This window comes from Vespa crabro, chromosome 1 (genome assembly GCF_910589235.1).
Source record: "Vespa crabro chromosome 1, iyVesCrab1.2, whole genome shotgun sequence".
NCBI classification, from domain to species: Eukaryota; Metazoa; Arthropoda; class Insecta; order Hymenoptera; family Vespidae; genus Vespa; species Vespa crabro.
The window spans coordinates 17,738,744-17,760,968 of NC_060955.1; the positions used below are offsets into that span (position 1 = coordinate 17,738,744).

At 32.9% G+C, this 22,225-nt stretch overlaps 2 protein-coding genes across 15 annotated transcripts in view; both read left to right on the plus strand.

Annotated features, from left to right (window-relative positions):
- The window catches only part of LOC124427730 (head-specific guanylate cyclase), a 28,154-nt gene extending 18,285 nt beyond the window's left edge, over window positions 1-9,869 (plus strand). The window contains exons 4-11 of the mRNA XM_046971006.1: window positions 4,695-5,040; window positions 6,270-6,636; window positions 7,109-7,288; window positions 7,718-7,856; window positions 8,167-8,333; window positions 8,433-8,576; window positions 9,047-9,201; window positions 9,322-9,869. Coding sequence (XP_046826962.1) covers window positions 4,695-5,040; window positions 6,270-6,636; window positions 7,109-7,288; window positions 7,718-7,856; window positions 8,167-8,333; window positions 8,433-8,576; window positions 9,047-9,201; window positions 9,322-9,517 — 1,694 coding nt within the window. The 3' untranslated portion in view covers window positions 9,518-9,869. The remainder of the gene's footprint in view (window positions 1-4,694; window positions 5,041-6,269; window positions 6,637-7,108; window positions 7,289-7,717; window positions 7,857-8,166; window positions 8,334-8,432; window positions 8,577-9,046; window positions 9,202-9,321) is intronic.
- A 7,997-nt stretch (window positions 9,870-17,866) lies between these two features.
- Window positions 17,867-22,225, plus strand: part of LOC124427343 — a 240,929-nt gene continuing 236,570 nt past the window's right edge. For 5 of the 14 annotated variants that reach the window (XM_046970208.1, XM_046970243.1, XM_046970261.1 and 2 more), the window contains exon 1: window positions 17,867-18,905. The gene's annotated coding sequence lies outside the window, so the exon portion shown is untranslated. Of the gene's footprint in view, window positions 19,103-22,225 lie in introns of all 14 variants that reach the window. The other 9 variants (XM_046970197.1, XM_046970226.1, XM_046970284.1 and 6 more) reach the window with 6 other exon arrangements.

Here is a 22,225-nt window from a genome sequence, read left to right on the forward strand (position 1 = left end):
ATTCGATTCTTAAATCAATTACTCCTTTGGTTTATTAATATTTACTAATTATTAAAAGTATACTATTATATTTACCAATATTTACAATCATATCGCAGACCACGTCTATTCGGACTACTAATTCGAATCTTTCTAGCATTTACGATGATCAATTATTGGGAACAAAATAAATAACGTCGAACAAAAACAAAACAAATACTAATGTATGATATGATCACGCTTTATTTATTGGTTTCTACGAATGTATTTATTGGTCATAGTAATTGATTTTTTTAGATTGATTCATTCATGTTCCTAAAAAAATACATAGATATATATTTTATATAAAAAAAATTTAACGTTCATGTAATTTTCATAAATTTTAACGTCAATGTAATTTTCCACGTAAATAGTGAAATAACTCTCGAAGTTCTATACGAGTCATAGTTCGTATTCGGAATAATGTTAACGACATTACTGGCGCCGTCCAAAAACGATGTCAATTGGACGATTTTTCTAACTAGTGACAAACGCTATGAAATTTATTGTCATTGAGATCTTCGTGAGTACGTCGCGAATGACTCCTTAAGAAAACTTGTTTTAACTTTACAAGGTTAAGACTAAAAGATAAAAGTCGATCTTATCTATTGTCCCTTGAAAATCGTTAACGAGAATATGAAGTGTCTATAATTCTTAGTAACTTTCAGTAATAACGGATTCTCGCGAGAGAGAAGATTTATAGAAATTAATTAAAATCTATTCAGACTATTTATTCGAACGTTCGAACGTTCTTCTCTCTTTAGTTAATAGTATAAAAAAACAAAGGGAAAAGAATAAAAAAGTTACCTACATTATTTTATTTCCATATTATAAATATTTCCAATATATAACTTTTTCCAATTTATTATATTTTGAACAAACACGGTACCGTAAATATTAATCCTAAAATTAAATTAATTTAAAATCTTACTTTTAAATTTAATTCATAATTAATTGAAATTAAATACTCAATACGTTTGCATTTAATTTCTCATGCATGAAGAAAAGTTCTGAATATCTAATATCATTCCTTTTAAAATTTTACCATTTTAAATACAATGTAGCATTGAATATTCGCTGAAGAAAATTTCGTTCTCATGTTATCTAAAATATTTCTCGCAATTAACTCAACATATGAAATCATTTTAACTAGAAAACGATAAATCAATCTGCCTTTTTTCGAATCATTAAATCCATGTGTAAATCTATATCTAATTTGACGGATTAATTTGACGTAGTGATTATTAATTCTGCTTGTTGATCATCGTAGATCAAAACATGAAAGAGTTTTATTACAATCTGCCCTTTTGAAAGTAAATTTTGCATGAACAAAACTCTTCGAGCGATCTGATTTCGGAGGTCGAATGAAACAGAAAGAAAAGAGAGAGAGAGAGAGAGAGAGAGAAGACTAGGGAGATGGACAAGTGGACAAGTAGAGTAGATAGATACGATCAAAGGAGATATATCGGAGATTGACATGGAACCTGTCTATCGATGGTGGATTTTACTCAAACCTTCATCTTGGAGAGTATGTTAACCTAATTTGCACTGGACCGTCAAGTACTGTGGTTACAATTAAACGCTACTCCAGGAACGTCCCATTAATCAGCCGGTTGATTTGAATTGGTCACTCGATATCCAGCAAACAGTAATGTACACAGATTTGTCTTTGGCAATCAGAATTCAACATTGGTTACCAATATCGATGAAGAGTAGAGAGGGAGGAAGATTATAATTCTAGTACAAGAAATTTACCTCGTAAAATCTTTAAACATCTCTGATTTTAAGGCGTAAAGTCTCTGTGCACATTCGCCATTGCGGCCAACAAGGAAATTTATCTTTCGTGTAGTAGAACGTAATGGTTCGTTAAACTAGTAACATGGTACGATGCTTTATAAGCAGCTCTTAGCAAAACCGACGGTATTTCGAGAGACACCGACGATAAACTTACCAATGGCACGTAACTGTGATAGATATTGCACTGTTTCCGATGTATATAAACATTACGTCAAGGAAAATATGCTTTGACGGATAAAATTGTTTATGTTTCGTTAAAAAACTGACTATCGATAAATCTTAGAATTAATTTATTAATCGCTTTATTGAAAAACAAAAAGTTTTAGAAACCAATTTGCATCATTTTTATATCCTCATTTGCTTATAATAGATTTGAGAAAACGAAAAAGTTGTTGTCATTCGTCAAAAACAAGTTTGCTAGCTATATGTTTGTTCTATTTCATATTTTGATCAATGAAAAAAAAACTTTTAAAATGAATTATCTTTTGTAAGAAGTGCTCTCGAGATTTTTCGCAAATAATATTTCAGCGTTATTCACGGTGTCGTGATCAGTTGATATTTGTAAACACGACGGGAACAAGTAGCTTGTACTGCGGAAGCACTCTGCGTAGTTTCTCGAGCGGAAACGGAACTTCCTGCCACGACGTGACGCAAGTTCTCTCAAAACTTTAATCCTGCTTTTTTTTTTATCAAAGACGCATGTGTATTCGTGTTAATATAGAATCGCTTCAAATGATTTTGTTTTAACGAATAAAAGAATATAATAAGAAAAAGAAATTTTGAACTATAGATCTTTGCTAATGCGATGAACTCATATTCACTGGTATGAATTTTTCCTAAGAAGCGGATTGCTTTTGCACTATGGTTTTCTCCCGAGAGCTAACCAAACTAAAATGATAAATCAAAGATTATATCGTTAGAGCATTTGAATGTACTGCTACAAAGAATATAAAACGCGATAGAGATGACATACTGATTTTAATTTGCATAATAATAAGAAAAATGTTCGTTCAAAATCTGAAATTCGTACTATACTTAAACTGATATTTCAAATTTACATACTTACATATGTATGTATATGCATACTTTGAAATATATCGTTACAGAGAAAGAGAGAAAAAAAGAGAGAGAGAGAGAGGGAGAGAGAGAGAGAGAGAAAGAGAGAGAGAAAGTAACTTCGTCGGATGGTATGAATTTAATTTTTCTTTAATTTAACTTTAATATTTTTACGCGTTCTCGAAAGCTCGTAATTATTACTCATATTCTACCTTTCGCAATTCGCAACTTTATTATTCATCGTATTTAATATCACAAGAATGTGAAACGGATATCGCAATAACAAAAAAATAAAAGTGTAATCCAAACGTCATTTTCTTCTTCGACGATTTGTGTCGATCACATTGAATATCGATTTGAAAACGAATCGATCCTCTCAACGATGTACGACAGTGATATTGAGCGTGCATCTCTTTTGATGGCTGGATTTCCAGATTTATCGTGAGATTCGTTCGTCAGAGTTACCATCTGGAAAAAAGCACGTATCGTGCAGCAATATTACGATTATGACAAAATTGTTAGAGGCAGGTAAAGAAAAAAGGATAGATCTTTGTAAAAGCTCATGTAAACGTTCACTTTATTTCTCTATTACTTTTCTTTCTGCGGTCTTTCTTGCATTTTATTATAATAATCTTTCTGCAATCTTATCGTAACATCTGATTGTTCGATTGACATCGAATGAATATATAATAACATGATTTTTCTTTTGTCAGATGAAATTGTGCGTACTCATCAATTTAAAAATAATAAGAAATGAAAGAAAGAAAGAAAGAAAAAAAGAATAAATGAATGAAAGAAAGAGAGGAAAAGACAAGTAAAAAGAATTCTATTTGAAAAATTTTCGTTAAAGTTTTACCGTACGATTTGATGGGCCCTCATCACGAGATATTCCAGATGGATGGTCATTCTTGGTGCATGTTATCATGTATTACGTTGGCCGTTATCGATTATCGAGTTTTCTCGCGCGCATGTAATGTAAAATAATATAGTAACGAAGCCATCGGTTAAAAGACTTTGGTCGTATCTATTTTCGGAATCTCATGAGGGATCTGCAAGTACTGGCCTTAAAAGGGGTAAAAGGGGTAAAGAATAGGAAGACCGAAGATGAGAGTTTCTTCTATCTCTCTCTTCTTCTTCTACTTCTTCGTTTTTTTTCTCCATCGCTTATTTAACGATCGTGTGAAGATCGTTGCTGAATGACTTCGGAATAAAAACGAAACTTCTCTTATTTATTATCAGAATAAACGTTAACTTTCTAAGAAATATAGCAAGTATTCAACATTAAATACGAACGTATCTTATTCTTGGGAATATAAGCGTCCAGTTGGCTTGAAAGAAGTATTATAAGTTGGTTTCTCGGCTTCTTGGAAAAATCCTCGGGATCGAAAAATTTTCTTTCTTCTGAAACTATCTAATATCGTACGTGTATTACCATATGAATCGATTGGTTTATAGCTTTTCTCGGGTATCGACAGGTAATATTTATATGCAGATTAAATTCTACTTACAGATACACAAAAAAGGCTTTACACAAAAAATAAAAAAGTTGCTTCTTTAAACGTCCAAGACAATCGAACGAAAGATATGTGATAAAACGGATATCCGTTTGAAATATACATAACATTGAAGTCGCTTTAAAGAATATAGTTATAGGCACGTACTGTCAATAAAGTAAACTCTAAGCGACGGCTTATGTCGTATAAGAAAAAAGTCAAAACGAAAAAGACAAATAGAGAAAGAAATAGAGAGAGAGAGAGAGAGAGAGAGAGAGAGAGAGAGAGAGTGAGAAAGAGAAAAACAATATATTTTTTTTTATTTTTTAGAAGTCGACGTCGAAGCGTTTCTCGACGAGCTAGGACAAGAATTGATCACTACTGCATGCGTCGGCCTTCTTGGACGGGCTTTTCGATGCCTTGGAAATGATCTGACAGCCTTCCTGACGACTCTCGACGGCGTCAACGACGTCGTTCAACATCAGTCCGGCTCGGATAACGAGGCCGAGTTCGTGTGCATCGCGACACCGGAAGCATTGGAGTTACATTTCACGACCGATTACCCGTCCGTCGCCTATCTTCTCGTTGGCAGCCTCAAGGGCATCGCCAGACAGTTTTATAACGACAAAGCTGATGTGTACATATTGCCCGATCCTTATAATTCCAAATTTTTTAGGTAATTATCATCGAAACTTCGATTACAATTCATTTTATGATTTTAATTCGTTACCGTAGAGTTTAAGAAATTTTATATATATTTATATATATGTTTGGTTCTTTCTTTTGTTTTATTTAGTTAAATCCTAAACGAAGAAAAAAGAATTTATATAGGATAAAATTTATGTGAAATTCTTTATCGATAAACTTAAGACGCAGAATTGAAATTCTGAAATATCGATTTCTCTACTAAGATATTCTGCATGTCTTTATCGTGGTTATAACTTGAGTAGTTTCAGAGAATTCGTACGTATTATTCGCTTATCGCGTCGATCATATACCGATATCACTGAAACTCGTTTAGGAAATATAATTCATAGATATAATGGAAGAACCTTTAAAATTTACCGACAATAGTGATTTATTTTCTTTTTTTTCCTGATTCGAATATAAATAAATATTGATCAATGGTGCATTGCAAATATTTGACAGAGGATAAAATACAAAAGTAGATTCTCCATTTTCGAGTATGTATGCCACCTATTTGCGAATGAAGTACAAATGATATCTCTGCAACATCGATTAAATTCTCCACGTAGAAATTTTTTTTTGAAAATATTAATAATAGCGATAAAGTTAATAATATTATTCGATAGAAACAACAAGAAAAAAAACAAAGAAAAAGTTATCCTTCGATCGTAAGTTTGTTCCTTACTAATCGAATATATTAGCACTTAGACCGTTATTTCTTCAGCAATGAAAACACGTTATCGATTATAACATCGTCTAGGAGGTTTCATTATCGAATGAGTGTATGGAATACGAAATGCAAGATTAAACATGAATCCGTGAAAATTATAGTTCCCGGAAGTACAGTTAGTAGATATGTACGAGTTGGAAAGTTTGACAAATTCGACAAACATCACGTATGACTAATAATATAACAGCTAATGTTCGTAACATTGTTTTCGATCGTTTAAATCGATGATAAAACTATTCGTTTGCGAGTAATAATAAGAATAATTTTACGAAAAAAATCATAGCTAAAAAATACGTTTTTCAAAAAATATATCTTTTGTCTCCTCTGTCTATCTATCTATCTATCTATCTATCTATCTATCACTTGCCCTTTGAAGCAATTTTCTTTGGTAGAGTGATTGTCAAAAAGATCCAAGTTCTTTTAGATGGATCGAAATAGCTTTTAAAGAGTAGGATATAAGATTCGCTAACGGTCGAGTTATCTTTCAGGTATCGCATCACGCCAGAACGTTATAGTGATCGAATCGACGACGATTCCGACATAGTCGCGCCACATTATTTCTGTCCACTCTCCACTGAAGCCAGGGACCTTCGCTTGGGGGTGGCAAGCTTTTGCAAAGCTTTCCCATGGCACTTCGTCGTCGATAAAAACTTCGAGTTCGTCCAATTGGGTGTCGGCTTTATGAAAATCTTCGGTCATTATTTGGATCGCCTTGGAAGGGGAATATCGACGTACTTTGTGTTCACTCGACCACACGGGATTACTTTGACCTTTCAAGAGATTCTGAAGCGCGCGAACACGCCATTTGTTCTAACGTTACAAAGGCCACACGGCGCTGAGAAATATCCTGCTGAGGTATATAAATCCCCTATGAGTTTAGAAAACTTTTACTTTGTTTTATCCATCGTTAATAATATATTTCAAATAATCCAGATAAATTACGGTATTAACATCTAACGAATTCATCTCGTTACTTCTACGGTTTGTAGAAAATATAACATAATTCATTGATATATTGTTTGATAAAGAGCGTTAGTAAATAATTAACATACTATGTTAATAACATACTATGTTAGATAAATATAGATATCAAGGTGGATATCGTTGATAGTCCTATATTATACCACGTATGTTCCTCTGTAGACAATATCAAACTGTACAATCTCGTAATTCGTAACCACAATTCGAATAGTCTGAATACATTCCTGATCGATTCCAATCCTGTACTAATTCCACAAGATCCTACTAAATAATTATTATAAAACATAACGAGCTAAAAAATGAATAATATTAATCAACTATTATCTACTTTAAAATCTATTTTTAGGGTTTGGAAATGAAGGGCCAAATGGTTCATTGTCCGGAATCAGATTCGATTTTATTCGTGAGTTCGCCATTTCTTAATGGATTAGATGGTCTCACAGGAAGAGGTCTCTTTATTTCTGATATACCGCTCCATGATGCTACGAGAGACGTTATCTTAGTGGGAGAACAAGCAAGAGCTCAGGTAACAAATCACGTCTTTATTTTGTCAACAAATAAAATCGTATTGAACATTGAAACGAGTTCATAAGAAGAATAATATCCGTTCAATGGTCGATATTAAGACGTTAAGAAACGCTAACAAAATAAGTTTATGTACCTTCTCGTAGTAATAATGCACTGTGAAATGTGAAAGGAGTAAATCAATATATATATATATATATATATATATATATATATATATATATTCTTTAATCTTATTTACTCTCTCACACAGCCATTTTAATGGCTAGTGCATCTGTATTTACTTACAAGTAGTATGTTACCTAGAGTCATAAAATATATAGCGAAACGGACATAAATTATGATTGTATTTCATGTATCTTAAATATCGGATATTGATAAGAAAATACTATATAAAATAAATTAAAGAAATAAATGTATTCCCTTGTAGGACGGCTTGAGAAGACGTATGGATAAATTAAAAAGCTCCATAGAGGAAGCTAACAGAGCGGTCGATGTAGAAAGAGAAAAGAACGTTAGTCTGCTTCATCTTATATTTCCACCGGATATAGCGAAACGTCTATGGTTGGGTAAGTCACGGATATTGGTAAGGTAGAAATCTTTAATTTAGAAAAATTTTTAAATAAAAATGAATTCATTTTGACAATAAGTTATTTAGTAAAAAATATCATTGTTTCTAGAAATAAAAAAATGATATTGGTCGTCAATTTTCTGAATTACGAAATGACTCTTATGAAAAAAATATCATAAGGTCGTTCCATTGCCGATTTATGATAAGTCAGGGAGCAATTTTAAGGGCTGATAGTAAAGACATGTGAAAAATGAGATCTTTACATGAGTAAGATACATATAATTTGGAATATTATTTTTCTTTTTTAGGTGAAACGATTGAAGCAAAAATGTATTCGGACGTGACGATGCTTTTCAGCGATATCGTCGGATTCACAGCAATATGTTCGACAGCAACTCCGATGATGGTCGTAAATATGCTTCAAAATCTTTACGAACAATTTGATATATTTTGCGGACAATTGGACGTATACAAGGTGTGTTATTATTTATAATTAATCTTTAATAACTGTGATGCATCGAAACCTGATATGTACGGAAAACTTTTTGTAATTTTTAATTTATTCCGGTATTAGGTAGAAACAATAGGCGATGCTTATTGTGTGGCGTGTGGTTTGCATCGAAATACAAATACTCATGCACAACAAATCGCTTGGATGGGCTTAAAAATGATACAAACGTGTACTCAACATTTAACGCACGAGGGAAAACCTATCAAGGTAATAATAACGCTTATTTATCGATAAATTATTCAATTACTTTTCTATATTTACAAAATAAAAGAAGTGTAATAAATTATTCATTTTGCTAGAAAGATTGAATACAAAACTTATCATGGTAGATGATAATATTGATGCGTGTAGAGATCAATAATATTTTTTATTACTATTAACCTACCTAACAATATCATCCAACTATTGTTTATTATTTCCTTCTTGAAGACTATTAAAACTTTTCCCATTATAAAGTATCCCTTATTCACGTTGATAACGGACTACTGCTGCGATACGGCAAAGAAAAAGAAAAGATTTATACATTAAAATTAACTTTTAAAAGAAGCTTCGCGAATTTTATTTTTATACTTTTCTCCCACATTTTCTTATCTCATCGAACGTTAACTCTCTTCGGATATTCATGAAATCGCTCCAATAGCTTATTTCAAAATATTATTATAGTTATTATTTTTCAGATGCGTATTGGTATTCATACCGGAATGGTATTGGCTGGAGTAGTAGGTAAAAAAATGCCGAGGTATTGTCTCTTCGGGCACAATGTAACGCTGGCCAACAAATTTGAATCTACGAGCGAGCCATTACGAGTTAATGTCAGCCCCATGACGTATCTGTATGTATAACGAAGAAAAATATCTCTTTAGCATTAATGTACTTTCGCGATATAACAAATTTTACATTATATTAGTTAATCTCGTCTAACTTTTCTATAAATCATGTTATCTAATTTTAGACACTTAATTAAGACATCAGGATTCATTTTGGAACCGCGGACCAAGAATAATTTACCGAAGGAAATGCCAGCAAACACATCTGGGACCTGTTATTTTCTGAATGGCTATCAACATAGTGACGTAGATGCAAAGGAATCCTTAAACGCTCACATTCAAGCTGCTATTACAGAACTTGGAATTTGCAACAACATATAAACACTTTTTTAAGGAAAAGAAAACAACGGAAAAGAAAAGAAAAAAAAACAAAAAAAGAAAAAAATCAGAAATCCTTCGATGAAACACACATCAACTAGCCTTTTCTCTTCATCAACTTTATCGATAATTTCCTTCGAAATCGAGAAATTAATAAAACGATAAATTATTCGATTTTAATCAGAAAGCTAAGCGTGAAGGAGCTATACCGATGTCGAGCTACACGTGAGATTACGGTTATAACAAAAGTCCAATGAGAAATCCTATGTCGATAATATTTATACGCAGAGTTTCAGGTTCGAAATGATTATATACTTATGAACAATGCGACAAGTAAACTCTATGACGAATTAAATATATGTTGTTTTGTTTATCTACCATTTCTGTTGTTCCTCATTAATCCTAATTGAATTATAATAACGTGTAAATTAAATTTTTAACGAAATCCTTTTATACAAATATTATAGTATAGATGAGATCTTGTTCATCGAAATAGGTCAAGAATTACGGTTGGATTCATTGCTGGCGTAAATCATTATAAAACCAAGAGAGTTGATGAACAGCCTTAATCTCGTGAGCTTTTATTTACAAACTGAAAAGATCAAATCTTTTGTCATGAAATCTCTTGTCGAGAAAACTTTATCGGACAACGTTTCAACCAGTCAACTTTTTCTTCTTTTTCTGATAAAAAAAGAAAAAATAAATAAAAAAAATAGAAAGAAAAGTGTAACTCTACCAACGGCGCACCACCTTTCAACTCTTGGAAAGAAATTATTTATTAAAAATAGAAGGGATAAGTTTGCTTTTGTTATTAACAACCTTACTAAGAAGTAAAAATCTACTAGAACTTTCCTCGGGAGAGAACAATAACATCGCGATATTGTTCTTTCAAATGAATTCTTTCTCCTTGTAATAGGAATTTGGTGAAAGAAAAAAAAAGGAAAGGAATAAAAAATGAAGATGAAAAAGGAGATGAAGAAAAGAGAGAGAGAGAGAGAAAGAGAGAGAGAGAGAGAGAGAGAGAGAGAGAGAGAGAGAAAGAGAGAGAAAGCGAAGGAGACATAATAACATAATAAGAAATAGAAAGACTATAATATTGGGAAACCCCATGGATAGCTTTTTGTACCATTAAAGTGCTGACAAATCAAAGAACAGGTGTACTCTCTTTATCATCTATATATGCATGTATGTAAGCGACAACGCTTTAGGATACATTTGTGCACTGTCAGCATTTCTTTACGTATGCGGAAGCAGGTTTGAGCTATTCAACGTTAATATCATTTCGCCAAACTTTGGAAACTGACAATAATTTCGATGAAAGTCCTTTTTCTTTCTCCTATAAAAATATCAAAATAATAATTGATAATAAGACGAATTTCATTTTATTTGTTAAAAATATATATTTCACAGATTCAAAGTCACGATGGTATCATGAAAGGTTTCCAATAAATCACATCGATCAAAATATTATATTAATTAATCACAATTGATCTAAATAATTAAATATATAATAAATTTGAAAGAATATTCTCAGCAAGATATAATAAGGGTAATTGATTTTTGTAAAATCAATTGTCATAAATATTTTTGACAAATTTAGGACATAAGATAGACGATTAAAAGTCATACGGTATATACATACATTGAAGAAGTATTAATGATACATACATGTACATATATTGAAGAAGATTAATGGTGATATATACATGTACATATATCGAAGAAACGACTAATACGAAGGCCATCCAGTCTCCTTCTACTTTCGTCATTAAGGGAGATAAAAGGGAAATAAAAAAAAAAAAGAAAAAAAGACGTATTTCAAAAATCGAAGAAAGGAGAAGAAATACAGGCAATGGTTTTATAACAAAGAAAAGCAATATAGCGGGAGAAACACGCGGATTTCTTGCATGTGCCGTTTATACGCCTACCTGTGCCCGTTGAAATTTTTCTCTCTGTCTCTTATTTTTTTTTCTCTTCTTCTCTTGTCTTTTTTCTTTCTTTCTTTTTTTTTTCTTCTTTTTCTTCTTCTTCTTTTTTTTTCTCTCTCTCTACCGCGACACATTTCACGGCCTATCTCATGGACAAAGAAATTAAACATCGAGCCTCCCGGCTATGGCGCATAATCAAAAGGCACTGCGAATACTCGCGAACTGGTCTTTAGAGCGAGAAACAGAGAAAAAAATAGATATAAAGAAAAGAGAAAAAGAGAGGAAAGGGATTGGGTGCTCGGAGAAATCAAGTCAGAAACGTCAAGATATTGTGTATATGCGTACATACGAATGTTTGTGTGCTCATATACCAGATATATGTGAACAAGTATACAAATATAGAATAGTAGGATGTAATGACTTATGCTTATGTTGAATTACATGCATCGAGAAACCTACTATTTGAACACAGCAAATGTACATACTGTGCTTTCTTCATTTCTCTCTCTCTCTCTTTCTCTCTCTCTCCCTCACCGTTTCTTTTTTTATTTTCTTTTTCTCTTTGCTTTTCTCGTTCATATGAGTATGACAAAAGACGTACGAAAGAATTTTCGTGAATAAATTCCAACAGGGATCGAGGCACGATACATTTTTCGGAAAAATATTCTTTATAGAGCTTTTGAAAAAAATCTGCTCACGTGAAAAGCAAAAAGAAAAGAAAAAAATACAAAAAGAAAAAAAAAAATTAGAAAAATGGAGTCATAAAATATCGAAAGAAAAAACAATGTATCATAACGTAGATCCTGATGTGGAAAAATTTTTATTTTTTTATTTTGGTATATATCGTATAGTATTCGATCGAGTAATTGTTACAACATAATTCTAGGTTAACAGTCAAAAATAGAATCTTTTCATTTTCTAATCTCATGTATGGAGTATGATACAACTACTGGTCACTTGGGACGCCTGAAAACGATGCACACGTTATACTTCAGGGAATTACGAAAATCAAATCTAAGGCTGGTTCAACTTATCGATCGAAGTTTCATTTTCAGAATATCGAACGATTTTAACTTGACTTTTTCTTTTATCGGACATATATGTACACGTGGTATATACATCAATGACAGATAAGAAAAGATCAAGTTGAAGTCGAAAGTACAACTTGATCAAGAAGGTTTATTTATGAGTTGAGAAATAGATGTACGATGTATCTTGTTGCTTACTCTAAATCTATTTTAAACTTACACATCGGGTTAAAATAATAACTCAAAGTATTTTATATTAATAGATTTGTCTAGTGGAAAATAATATTACGAAACTAATACGAAACTAATGACATATATTGAAGCATAAGATTATCTTCATTAAATTATTATATATAAATATTAAATTAAAGTATTAAATTAATGTATTGAATTAATGTATTAAATTAATATATAACTTTATTAAGTATATAAATAAACAAATCTCATCTATTTGATTTCATGAATTAATTGTTTTTAGAAAAGACGGATTTAAATACTTTAAACAGGATCTCTCGACATCGTTGGCGTACTCATGTGGTAGGTATTTCAAGTACTCCTGAGTTTAATACGCGCAGAATAATCCACATTCTTTGCTTAATTACATTCCCTTGATAATTCGCAACTTTCTGTAAGCAACTGGTGCTCTTACTGTATAATAATATTAGGATATTCCTCGAAATTCTGTACTTTGACTGATCAATAGAATTTAATTTAATAAGTGACCAATACGATCTATCTAATTAATTCTCAATCTAATGCACGAGCAATATTAGAGATTTTATCTATAAACGAAATCGATCGGTCTTATCCCAATCTAATTCGTGAACTGCTTTCTAATTGAATATGATCACTTCTGTTCTTGTAACTTCTCCTTCAATCCGCATCATATAGCTGAATGCACAAGTTACCGTTATAAACTATATCCAAATCAGGTATAGTTTATCAGCGTCTCATTCAACGGCAACCATTCAACGGCAATGGTGAACTTAATACAACTGTTTAAAGAGAAGAATTAAACAATTGCTCTTTCCTCTATATAATTAAAATTATTTTCAATTGTGATAGTTCGCTATTACATGTATGTATGTATGTATGCATCTATGTAAATACCACATATTTCGAATAACATCTTAACTACCATAAATATTATAACTCATGTTTAATGTGCAATGTTGCCTTTGTATATTAAAAGCAATTATGTTATCGACTTACTATGTATTAAGGAAATAGCTATTTTAAATTTCTCTTAACATCGTAGTTCATTAACTCCAGTATATACTTAATTGAATCTTAACTTAAAGTGATTTTGTACTCGAGTCTCATAAAATGGATACGCGTCATTCTTCGCGTTTCGTTTCTGGCTTGTCGCGACTTAGGACAAGTATGAGACAAGCCTTGAAAAATTACCACGACGTTCGTCTGTACAAAGGTTTCATTAAGAAACACTTCGTAATTTATTTTCGTATATATACGGTACCGTTGTCGGTTGAAACACGAACGACAAGCTGAAGAAAAACTGTGACTACATAGTTTTTCTTTCGAACAGCAAATATCGACAAATACTTTTTCTTATAAGTAATTATTCGTACTTCAACTTGATTGATAGATTTTACATTACTTCGTTCATTAATTCGACATAATGATACGTATCTATAAAGTTTTAATTTATTATTTTATTATATTTAATTTAATACTTTAATTATCAAAAATATTTCTCAATCAATATACCAATTTAAAAACTTTGCTCACTCCCTCTTTGTTTCATTTGCGTTATGTTTACAATTTCATTCAATTGATTTAATCCTTTAATCTTACATTGTATTGAAGATTATAGTAAATGCGATTTATCGTTGATCTAAACACACTTTGAATGACTCAATTGTTTATTCCGTATTAGTAGTATATATTCAATTGATAAATAAATAAAGTCGACATTTTCCATAAAAAATACTGAATCCAATGTTTGATGTTCAATACTGAATGCATTTATTGTTAAATATAAAATATTGAAAATTCCGGTATTACTTATTGACTAACTCAATATATATATATATATATATATATATGCGGGTACGTGTGTGTAATTTTTGAAATTTTAATTGCTATGAAAAACCGATTTGTTCTTTTTCATATGCATTCACTTTCATTAATAAGGATTTTTAAACTACGAATGTAATGTTCGAGCAAACAAACAAAAATTGAATGTTTGAATTATTTATTCTCCTTTCTTTTATAATACTTTCTATTACAACGAAAATTTCTATAGATATTAATCCGATTACAAACTCTCTTTCTCTCTTCTAAAATCCTATGAGATTGTATTGGCTATGGCTGGAAAAATCAAAATATCGTAAAATACGATACACTACAGCAATATTCAAGAGAAGTATGTCGATCGAATGAGAAAAAGAAAACCTAATCGCTCATTGTCCACCAATCAACAAAGGGGATATGACAACGAGTGAGAGAAAGGGAGAGAAATAGAGAGAAAGAGGGGAGGAGGAGGGGGGAAGAGAGTAGAATTAATAAAGCGTAATTTAACTCAATTGATGCTAATAAATCGTATTTATATCGCTACCCAGTTGTTATGCGTAGATAGAACTTTATTCCTCTCGAGAATCAAACTCTCTTTCTCTACAGACATCAATCAATTTTACATCAACCGTCTAGGATTATTCGAAATATTTGATTTTCACTATATTCTCTGAATACTTCATATAAAATTTTTGTTTACAAACGATCAATAAAATTTTATATCTTCTTCAGAGATATGTAAAATTAGTGATCGACTTTGTTTACTTCTCGGACGATTCAATTTTATTAGTTTAGTCCCGATCTTTAACGAAATAACGATGATAACGACGACGACAACAACGACGATGGCTACGAGACGCTACGACGACGACGATGACTTATATTTATTGAATTTTATAAAGAGCAGAAATCCGAAGGGCTTACAATACTGTTCATTGTCTGTATTCTACTAAACCTGGACGATAGGAGAAGAAAGCACAAGCTGGTTATATTCCAAGTCACGTGACTTCAAAAGATGGGGACCGAATGCGAAGAGAGAGTAAGAGAAACGAAAAGAGCCAACAAGAGTTAAAGAGAGAGTACGCAGGCAATAGGTACGTTCAATTAATTCGACCCTCGATTTTCAACATCTGTCTACCAAAGAGCAGACGCCGGTACGTGAACTTTAGAGTTTTAATTACTTATCCCACCCTCTCCCGATGCATGGCTTTTTGTGTCCTTTGTTTATCGTGTCACGTTTCCGATAGATACTAGTCTCTGAATCAATGAAATTAAAAAAAAAAAAAAACATGATATATGTATATGTACACATACAAGTGTACTATAAGTAATATGATAATTCAATCCGACGAAATGATTGTTAACGTAAAAGGATAGTAAAATTTATCATAAAAATATGTAATTCGTAATAATATGTCTTATTGTTGGTAATGGTGATGTTATTGTTGTTAAAAATTAAATTGTTACTAAGAAAAATACCTAATAGAATTTAACGTCAGCAAAATAATTATTCTATTCAAAGGGCGATCATTACAAATCGTTTTATAATTCTTTTTGTCAAGGGGTAATAACGAAAAGAGAAGACAAATAAGGAATAGAAAAAGAATCGGAGAAACGTTTTAAGGTGATCTTTGTTTCCTTTGATTCTCGGATCCATGCAATTTTGATCCTTTAAGTTGGAATAAATTATCGAGCCTTTCGTGATTAGTTTCGTTTTTCACGTTTGCTTCCACTAAGCCCGACGTAAATCGTTTACAAAGTCGGTCGAGTTTGTATATCAAAAAAACAAAGATTTTCGGGTAACATGTATCTAAATGTTTCAAATGAAACGTTTCGACGATAAATCTACATTACAAATGACGTAGATATTGATAATAGATAGGTACTTATAGATACTTATTACCAACTGAATTTATTTACGATATAAAAAGTGTTGATATAAAATCCTAATAAATCACATACTATAATGTTTCTTGTTAATATATAATAATCAGAACATGTTAGTCGTGAACGTATCTGATAATATATCACTATCAATTTTATATCGAAAATATATAGAATTACCTAAAAGCTCCACAAGCATAGAAATATTCATTATCGATCTTTTCAACTATGTAGAAGGTATTGCATCGTGACCAGCTGTTGCCGTGTACCTATGTAATTATCTCCTCTGTAAATTGCATGCAGATTTCTTTTCTCATTACACGATGTGAGCCTTCGTCGAGAAACGAAACTATTGTTAAATTTCCCCTCTCGATTTTGTTCATTTTGCTTCTTTTTTTTTTTTTTGAGAAAGAAAAATGCTTTTGTAACATCCGTTCACGTTCATAGTATAGACCGGTTATTTCTCTTTCTCTCTCTCTCTCTCTCTCTCTCTCTCTCTCTCTCTCTTTCTCTTCTCACACACAAACATGAACTCATATATAATGTATATAGCTACGAGTATTGAAAGAAAAACACATTCTTATCTTATATAATACTTACAACCGTAGAAAAGATCTATAGAAGTCGTTTCGTTACTTCGTAACCTTCTGTCCTTCGTGCCAGCATTCGCTTTCTACTTTTTCAAATAAACGGCGACCATCAAAAAGTCTTTGATTGTTGTCACCAAGTGGCCAAGGACGCAAGTACTTTCGTTATGATTGTTCGAGATTTTTTATAAATGTCAGAATGGGGCATGGAACTATTGAAAAGCCCTGAAAGGATCTGCTATCAATTTAAAATACGAAGGTTGTATTATCTGTTCAATACTTAGATAATCTCTTTAAGAAAAAAAAAAAAAAGAAAATTGTATTTTATTTATATATATATATATATGTATATCTCTATATTGATATATGTTCGTTCATCTTAAAACTTCAATTAAAATTACCACCTAATGGACAATGTAATTATCGGATTCAACGCGTTTACATTCCGAACTATTGATCGATTCTCTTCGAAAAATGTTCAATGAAAATATCTTGAAATACCATACTAACGAACTAATTATTTGTAGAGAACCAATCAAACGCGTAACAGAATTCATCATCTTTCTCGTTAATCTTCTTGGACGTTCTCTACAGTAAAGTTTCTTCCTTTTTCTTCTTTTTGGTGAACGTCAAATTCGAAAAATTAAGATCTTAAGAGAAAAGTGAGAAGGAAAGATCGTAAAGAAAAGGAAAGAAAATGAGTGTACCACCAGTCGAAGCAACGCGCACGCACATACATACAACGTTCGTACAACAGAGCCAGCCGACTAAATGAGAGAGAGAGAAAGAGAGAGAGAGAGAGAGAGAAAGAAACTCCTTGGAAGGCTCAGAATTAGTACACCGGTCTACCGAGAGGAGCGCACCGATCGCGAGCGTGAGGCTCGATCGACGCTCCGCTTTCAGTCTTTCCGAGTCTCGATCGCGCGTGGGTCGCGTGCGCGTCGCTTAATTTCCGCGCGTTTACGCGTCCTGTATCTCCGCACGCGTTTTCTTCGCGCGTTGTCCATCGAGTTCTGCTACGCTTATAGTTTATCCAATTCCGAAAAAGTTTTACATTAAATTTATTCCAAGTTATTTTCCATAAGTTTACGAAGAAAGAGTGCAGTTTTCTCCTTTTTATTTTTTTTTTTTTTCATTAACGTAGTGCGCGCGCCATGTGACTACGCACAAATTATCATATTTCCAAGGAATAGAAAGAGAGAAAAGAGAAGGGGAAAAAAAAAGAAGAGGTAGGAAAAATAATCTTACTTCCCTTGGCAAATCTTTTCATTTTCTTCTAATCCCATTTCCTCCCCTCCCCCGTAGCCCTTCCCTCTTCCTTTCAAAAGTTTAGCGTCACTTCTTCGAACGGTCGCTTTTGTGTTTCACGCGACGCGAGACCACGTGATTTCGAGCGTTCCTTCTAATCTTTTCTTTTTCTTCTTCTTCTTCTTACTCCTCCTCCTCCTCCTTCTCCTTCTCCTTCTTCTTCTTTTCTTCCTCCCCTTCTTTTCCACCATTAGAAAGATCTTAGCTCAAGGCGATGCGCTTTGGAGCACGAGGTGGATAGTACGATACGGTGTGTCAGATAAGCCCGAAGCGAGTTTTTTTGACAGAAGAAACGAAGTAAGAAAGAGATAGATGGATAGATAGAGTGCCAAGTTTTAGACGAGTTTTCCTAAGAGTTTTTCAACGGTGCTTTTTGGTGTCTCGCAGCTGGTGCGCGTGGAGCGTTGTTCCTTGTGAACAAGGAAGAAAGAAGAAAAAAGGAAGAAAAAGAGAGAGAGAGAGAGAGAGAGAGATAGAGAGAGGAAAAGGGAGATATATAAAGAAAGAAAGAGGGAGAAAACGAAGGGAAGAAAGAAAGAAAGAAAGAAAGAAAGAGAGAGAGAGAGAGAAGAGGTCAAAGGATACCAAACTTTTTCTCCGGGATTCTTTATATTCTTTCAAGGTGAGTGTTGTTCCACCATGATATTTTCCAGTGATTTTAACGATTTCGCAAAAGTGGAGACCTTGATTTCGTTGAAACGGTATTTAACGATACTAAATAAAGAGTTAGACGAGAGAAGAAGACTGATAAATGAAGGATAGAAAGGAGAAAGAAGAAAGAAGAAGCCGAGAGAAGTCACCTTGTATGGAACTCTAACCGTATGATTCTCTTCTTCTCTTTTTTTTTCTTTCTTCTTCTCTCTCTCTCTCTCTCTCTTTCATTCTTTTGCTCACTCTTTCTATCCTACTCCCTTCTTCATGATTTCTTCTCCTTACCTTCGTTGGCAAGAAGACATCGTTGAGGTTTCCTTGGGGCACGCGAACAAGGAGTCAACTTTGAAAAGCTGGCCTACCTTGTCTTGCCGTGGCCGTGTCCGTGTCCGTGTCACACGAGGTCGTAACCCGACTCGATCCTACCTTTGCAGCGTGTGAACGGGACTACTTTGGAATGGAATCTCGTGCAGCATGGTGAAGGAAGGAAGGAAGGAAGGTTCCAGCGAAGAACTAATCCTTTACTCTTCTATTGTTTGCCCTTTCTATTTCTTTTCCATTTTTATAGATCCTAATGCATTTAATTTCGTACGATAATCTGAAAATCTCGCAACGATTGAATGCAATGAATTATGTGAGCTGGAGATTTTATACGTGAAGGATCGTGCGCGTATGTACTTTGGAAAAAATCGGAAATATTTATTTATATTTATTTATATTGAAAAATTATATATATGTTCTTTTTTCATCTTTTTATTATTTTTTTTCTTTTTCTTTTTTCCTTTTTCGAAATGACCATTAAACTATGATGACCACGAATGATACTAATGTATCCGCAAGAATTTCGTCTTGTCGATGACCACTGGAAAATTCGTTTTGTTCTCTTTTTCTCTTTTTTGCCTCTCTGAAAACGTTGTTATCGTTAGCGTCGTTTATCGTCTAGCATGACCTATTCATATTGTTTAGTACATCTCAGTAAACGTTTTTTCAATGTATCGAACTCGATCATCAACTTGGATTTTATTTAGAGTATGTTCATTGTTTTTCTTTTCTCCTTCTTTTTATTTCTTTTTTTTTTTCTTTTTTATTTAATTTTTTTTTCTTTTTAAACAGAAAGCACGGTGTTTGATTTCCGAAGTTTTCGTTTGGTACTCGTCGTTCGCGTTCCTGTGTTCGTTTCGTGCCTTTTTTCGTCTTTAAAGTCGATTACTATTCGATCCCATTGATTGCTACGTGATTAGTTTTTTGCGCGTTTCGTTTGTTGAAAGTTACGTTGAGCAAAGGAAGGATTTCCTTGTGGTCGTAGGTCGAGGTTAGGGGAGAAAAAGAAATGTTCGTCGTAGGGCGAGTTCAAGAGGGAGTTACTTTCGGTGGTATCAACGAAAAACAAATATACTTTTTTTTTTCCTTTCTTTATATCCCACTACTCGCGAATCGATTTACTCTTGTTATTTACGTAACCGCATTTTATCTATACCTTGTTGAAATGGAATACGAATAATTGTGTATTTAAGATTTCTGTTATAAAAAATGCGGGAAAGATAAAGAGAAAGAGAGACAGAAGGGGGTAAGAGAGAGAGAGAGAGAGAGAAAGAGAGAGGAAATCCTTTTGTTTGTTTCTCCGTAACATAAGATAGAATGTAAATTTTGTTGGCATTACTTTGCTCTTAAATTTAGGTACATAGATATTATCTCCGAGACGAAGGTTAAAAAAAAATTATATAATACAATCTTCGTCTATGTATAAGAGGAAAGAAATTTTCTAATTATTTCAATAACTTATCTACGTTTCAAATCGTACATCGAACGTATACGATATTTCAAATTTTATTATGAAAATCCATAAATGCATAGAAATGCATAGAAATGCATAGAAATGCGTTATCATGGTCGGATTACTGATACGCCTTGAATTTATTCTATAATGATATGCAACACCTTCGAAGATCTTGTGGTCTATTTAACAATTCGATGCAGTTCACGTTAAAGGAGATACATGCACGTATAAATCGACGAAGAAATGTGCGAGGAATAATCGAAGGAGTATAAGCGAGTAGGGAATCGTCACGGTCAACGATCCTTAAGATCGCGATCGAGTCGGCTGTACTCATATCCCCTCGCTCTTCTCTGCACAAAGTACTATCCGTCTTTCTCTCCTTCGACATGAGAAGAGGAGAACCGGATCCAGGTCCGTGCTCCGAAAGGCGACCTACGTATGTTTGTGTATGTGTATATGTGTGTATGTATATATATATATATATATATATACATACATACACACGTCGAGTGTCTCGTCATTGAGCCATGGACGAGCTGATGAAAATTATTAAAAGAATTTAATCTCACTGCTTTTAATTTTGATTATAATAACTAGGTCAAATCGATTAATCTATATATATATATATATTTTTTTATTTATATATATATATATATAGATTTAGTTTTTTTCCTTTTAACTTAAAAACGATTCAACTAAAAACTACGATAAGAGCTAGCCTGGGTCATGCTAATATTTTTTCTTCGCTCGTTGATTCTTACCGCATTGAAAAAAAAAAGTATCGGAGCTCGTAGTAAGGATAATAAAGTTTCAGAACTATGACCAGAAAGAAGCATCCAGTTGAACGCGCCCATAATTGGCCGGTTCACCGATTTTTCACGAAGATTTGTCACTTTAGTGCTATCGAACGATAACGCTTAACGGCGACACCGATCTCTCCTTTTCTCTGAGCTCCTCTCCACCCTTTCCCTCTTCTTTCTCTTTTGGCAGATCGAATTTCTTTTACGACTTTTCACATATTCCACCGTCGTTATCCCGTCGACATAAATCAGTTTCGAACGTGACCCTTGGAAAAATGTCAAGTCGTCTCGGCGAATGCATCCAACGAAAGTATGTATGTGAAAGAAAGAGAAAGAGAAAGAAAGAGAGAGAGAGAGAGAGAGAGAGAGAGAAAGAGAGAGAGAGAGAAAGAAGACGCTGATATGTCAGGATAAAGGCTTCGAGAAGAGATTTACCTATGCACGTGGATTCTTTTATTTTGTTACGTCTTCGGTTCGAACGTTTTAGGAAAGAAAACAGTCAATTTTTCGTCATTCGTCTATGGTGTAGATAAGAAAAATAAAAAGAAAAATAAATATATGACGATGACGAGAAAAAAAAAGGTATGATTATATTTTTGCCTTCGCGAGTCATTATCTCATACGTCGAAAAAATATTATATGTCAAATTTACCAAAGTGATCTTTCCTCCTTTTCGTTGACGCTTTGAAATTTTACGAGACGACGAACCTTTTT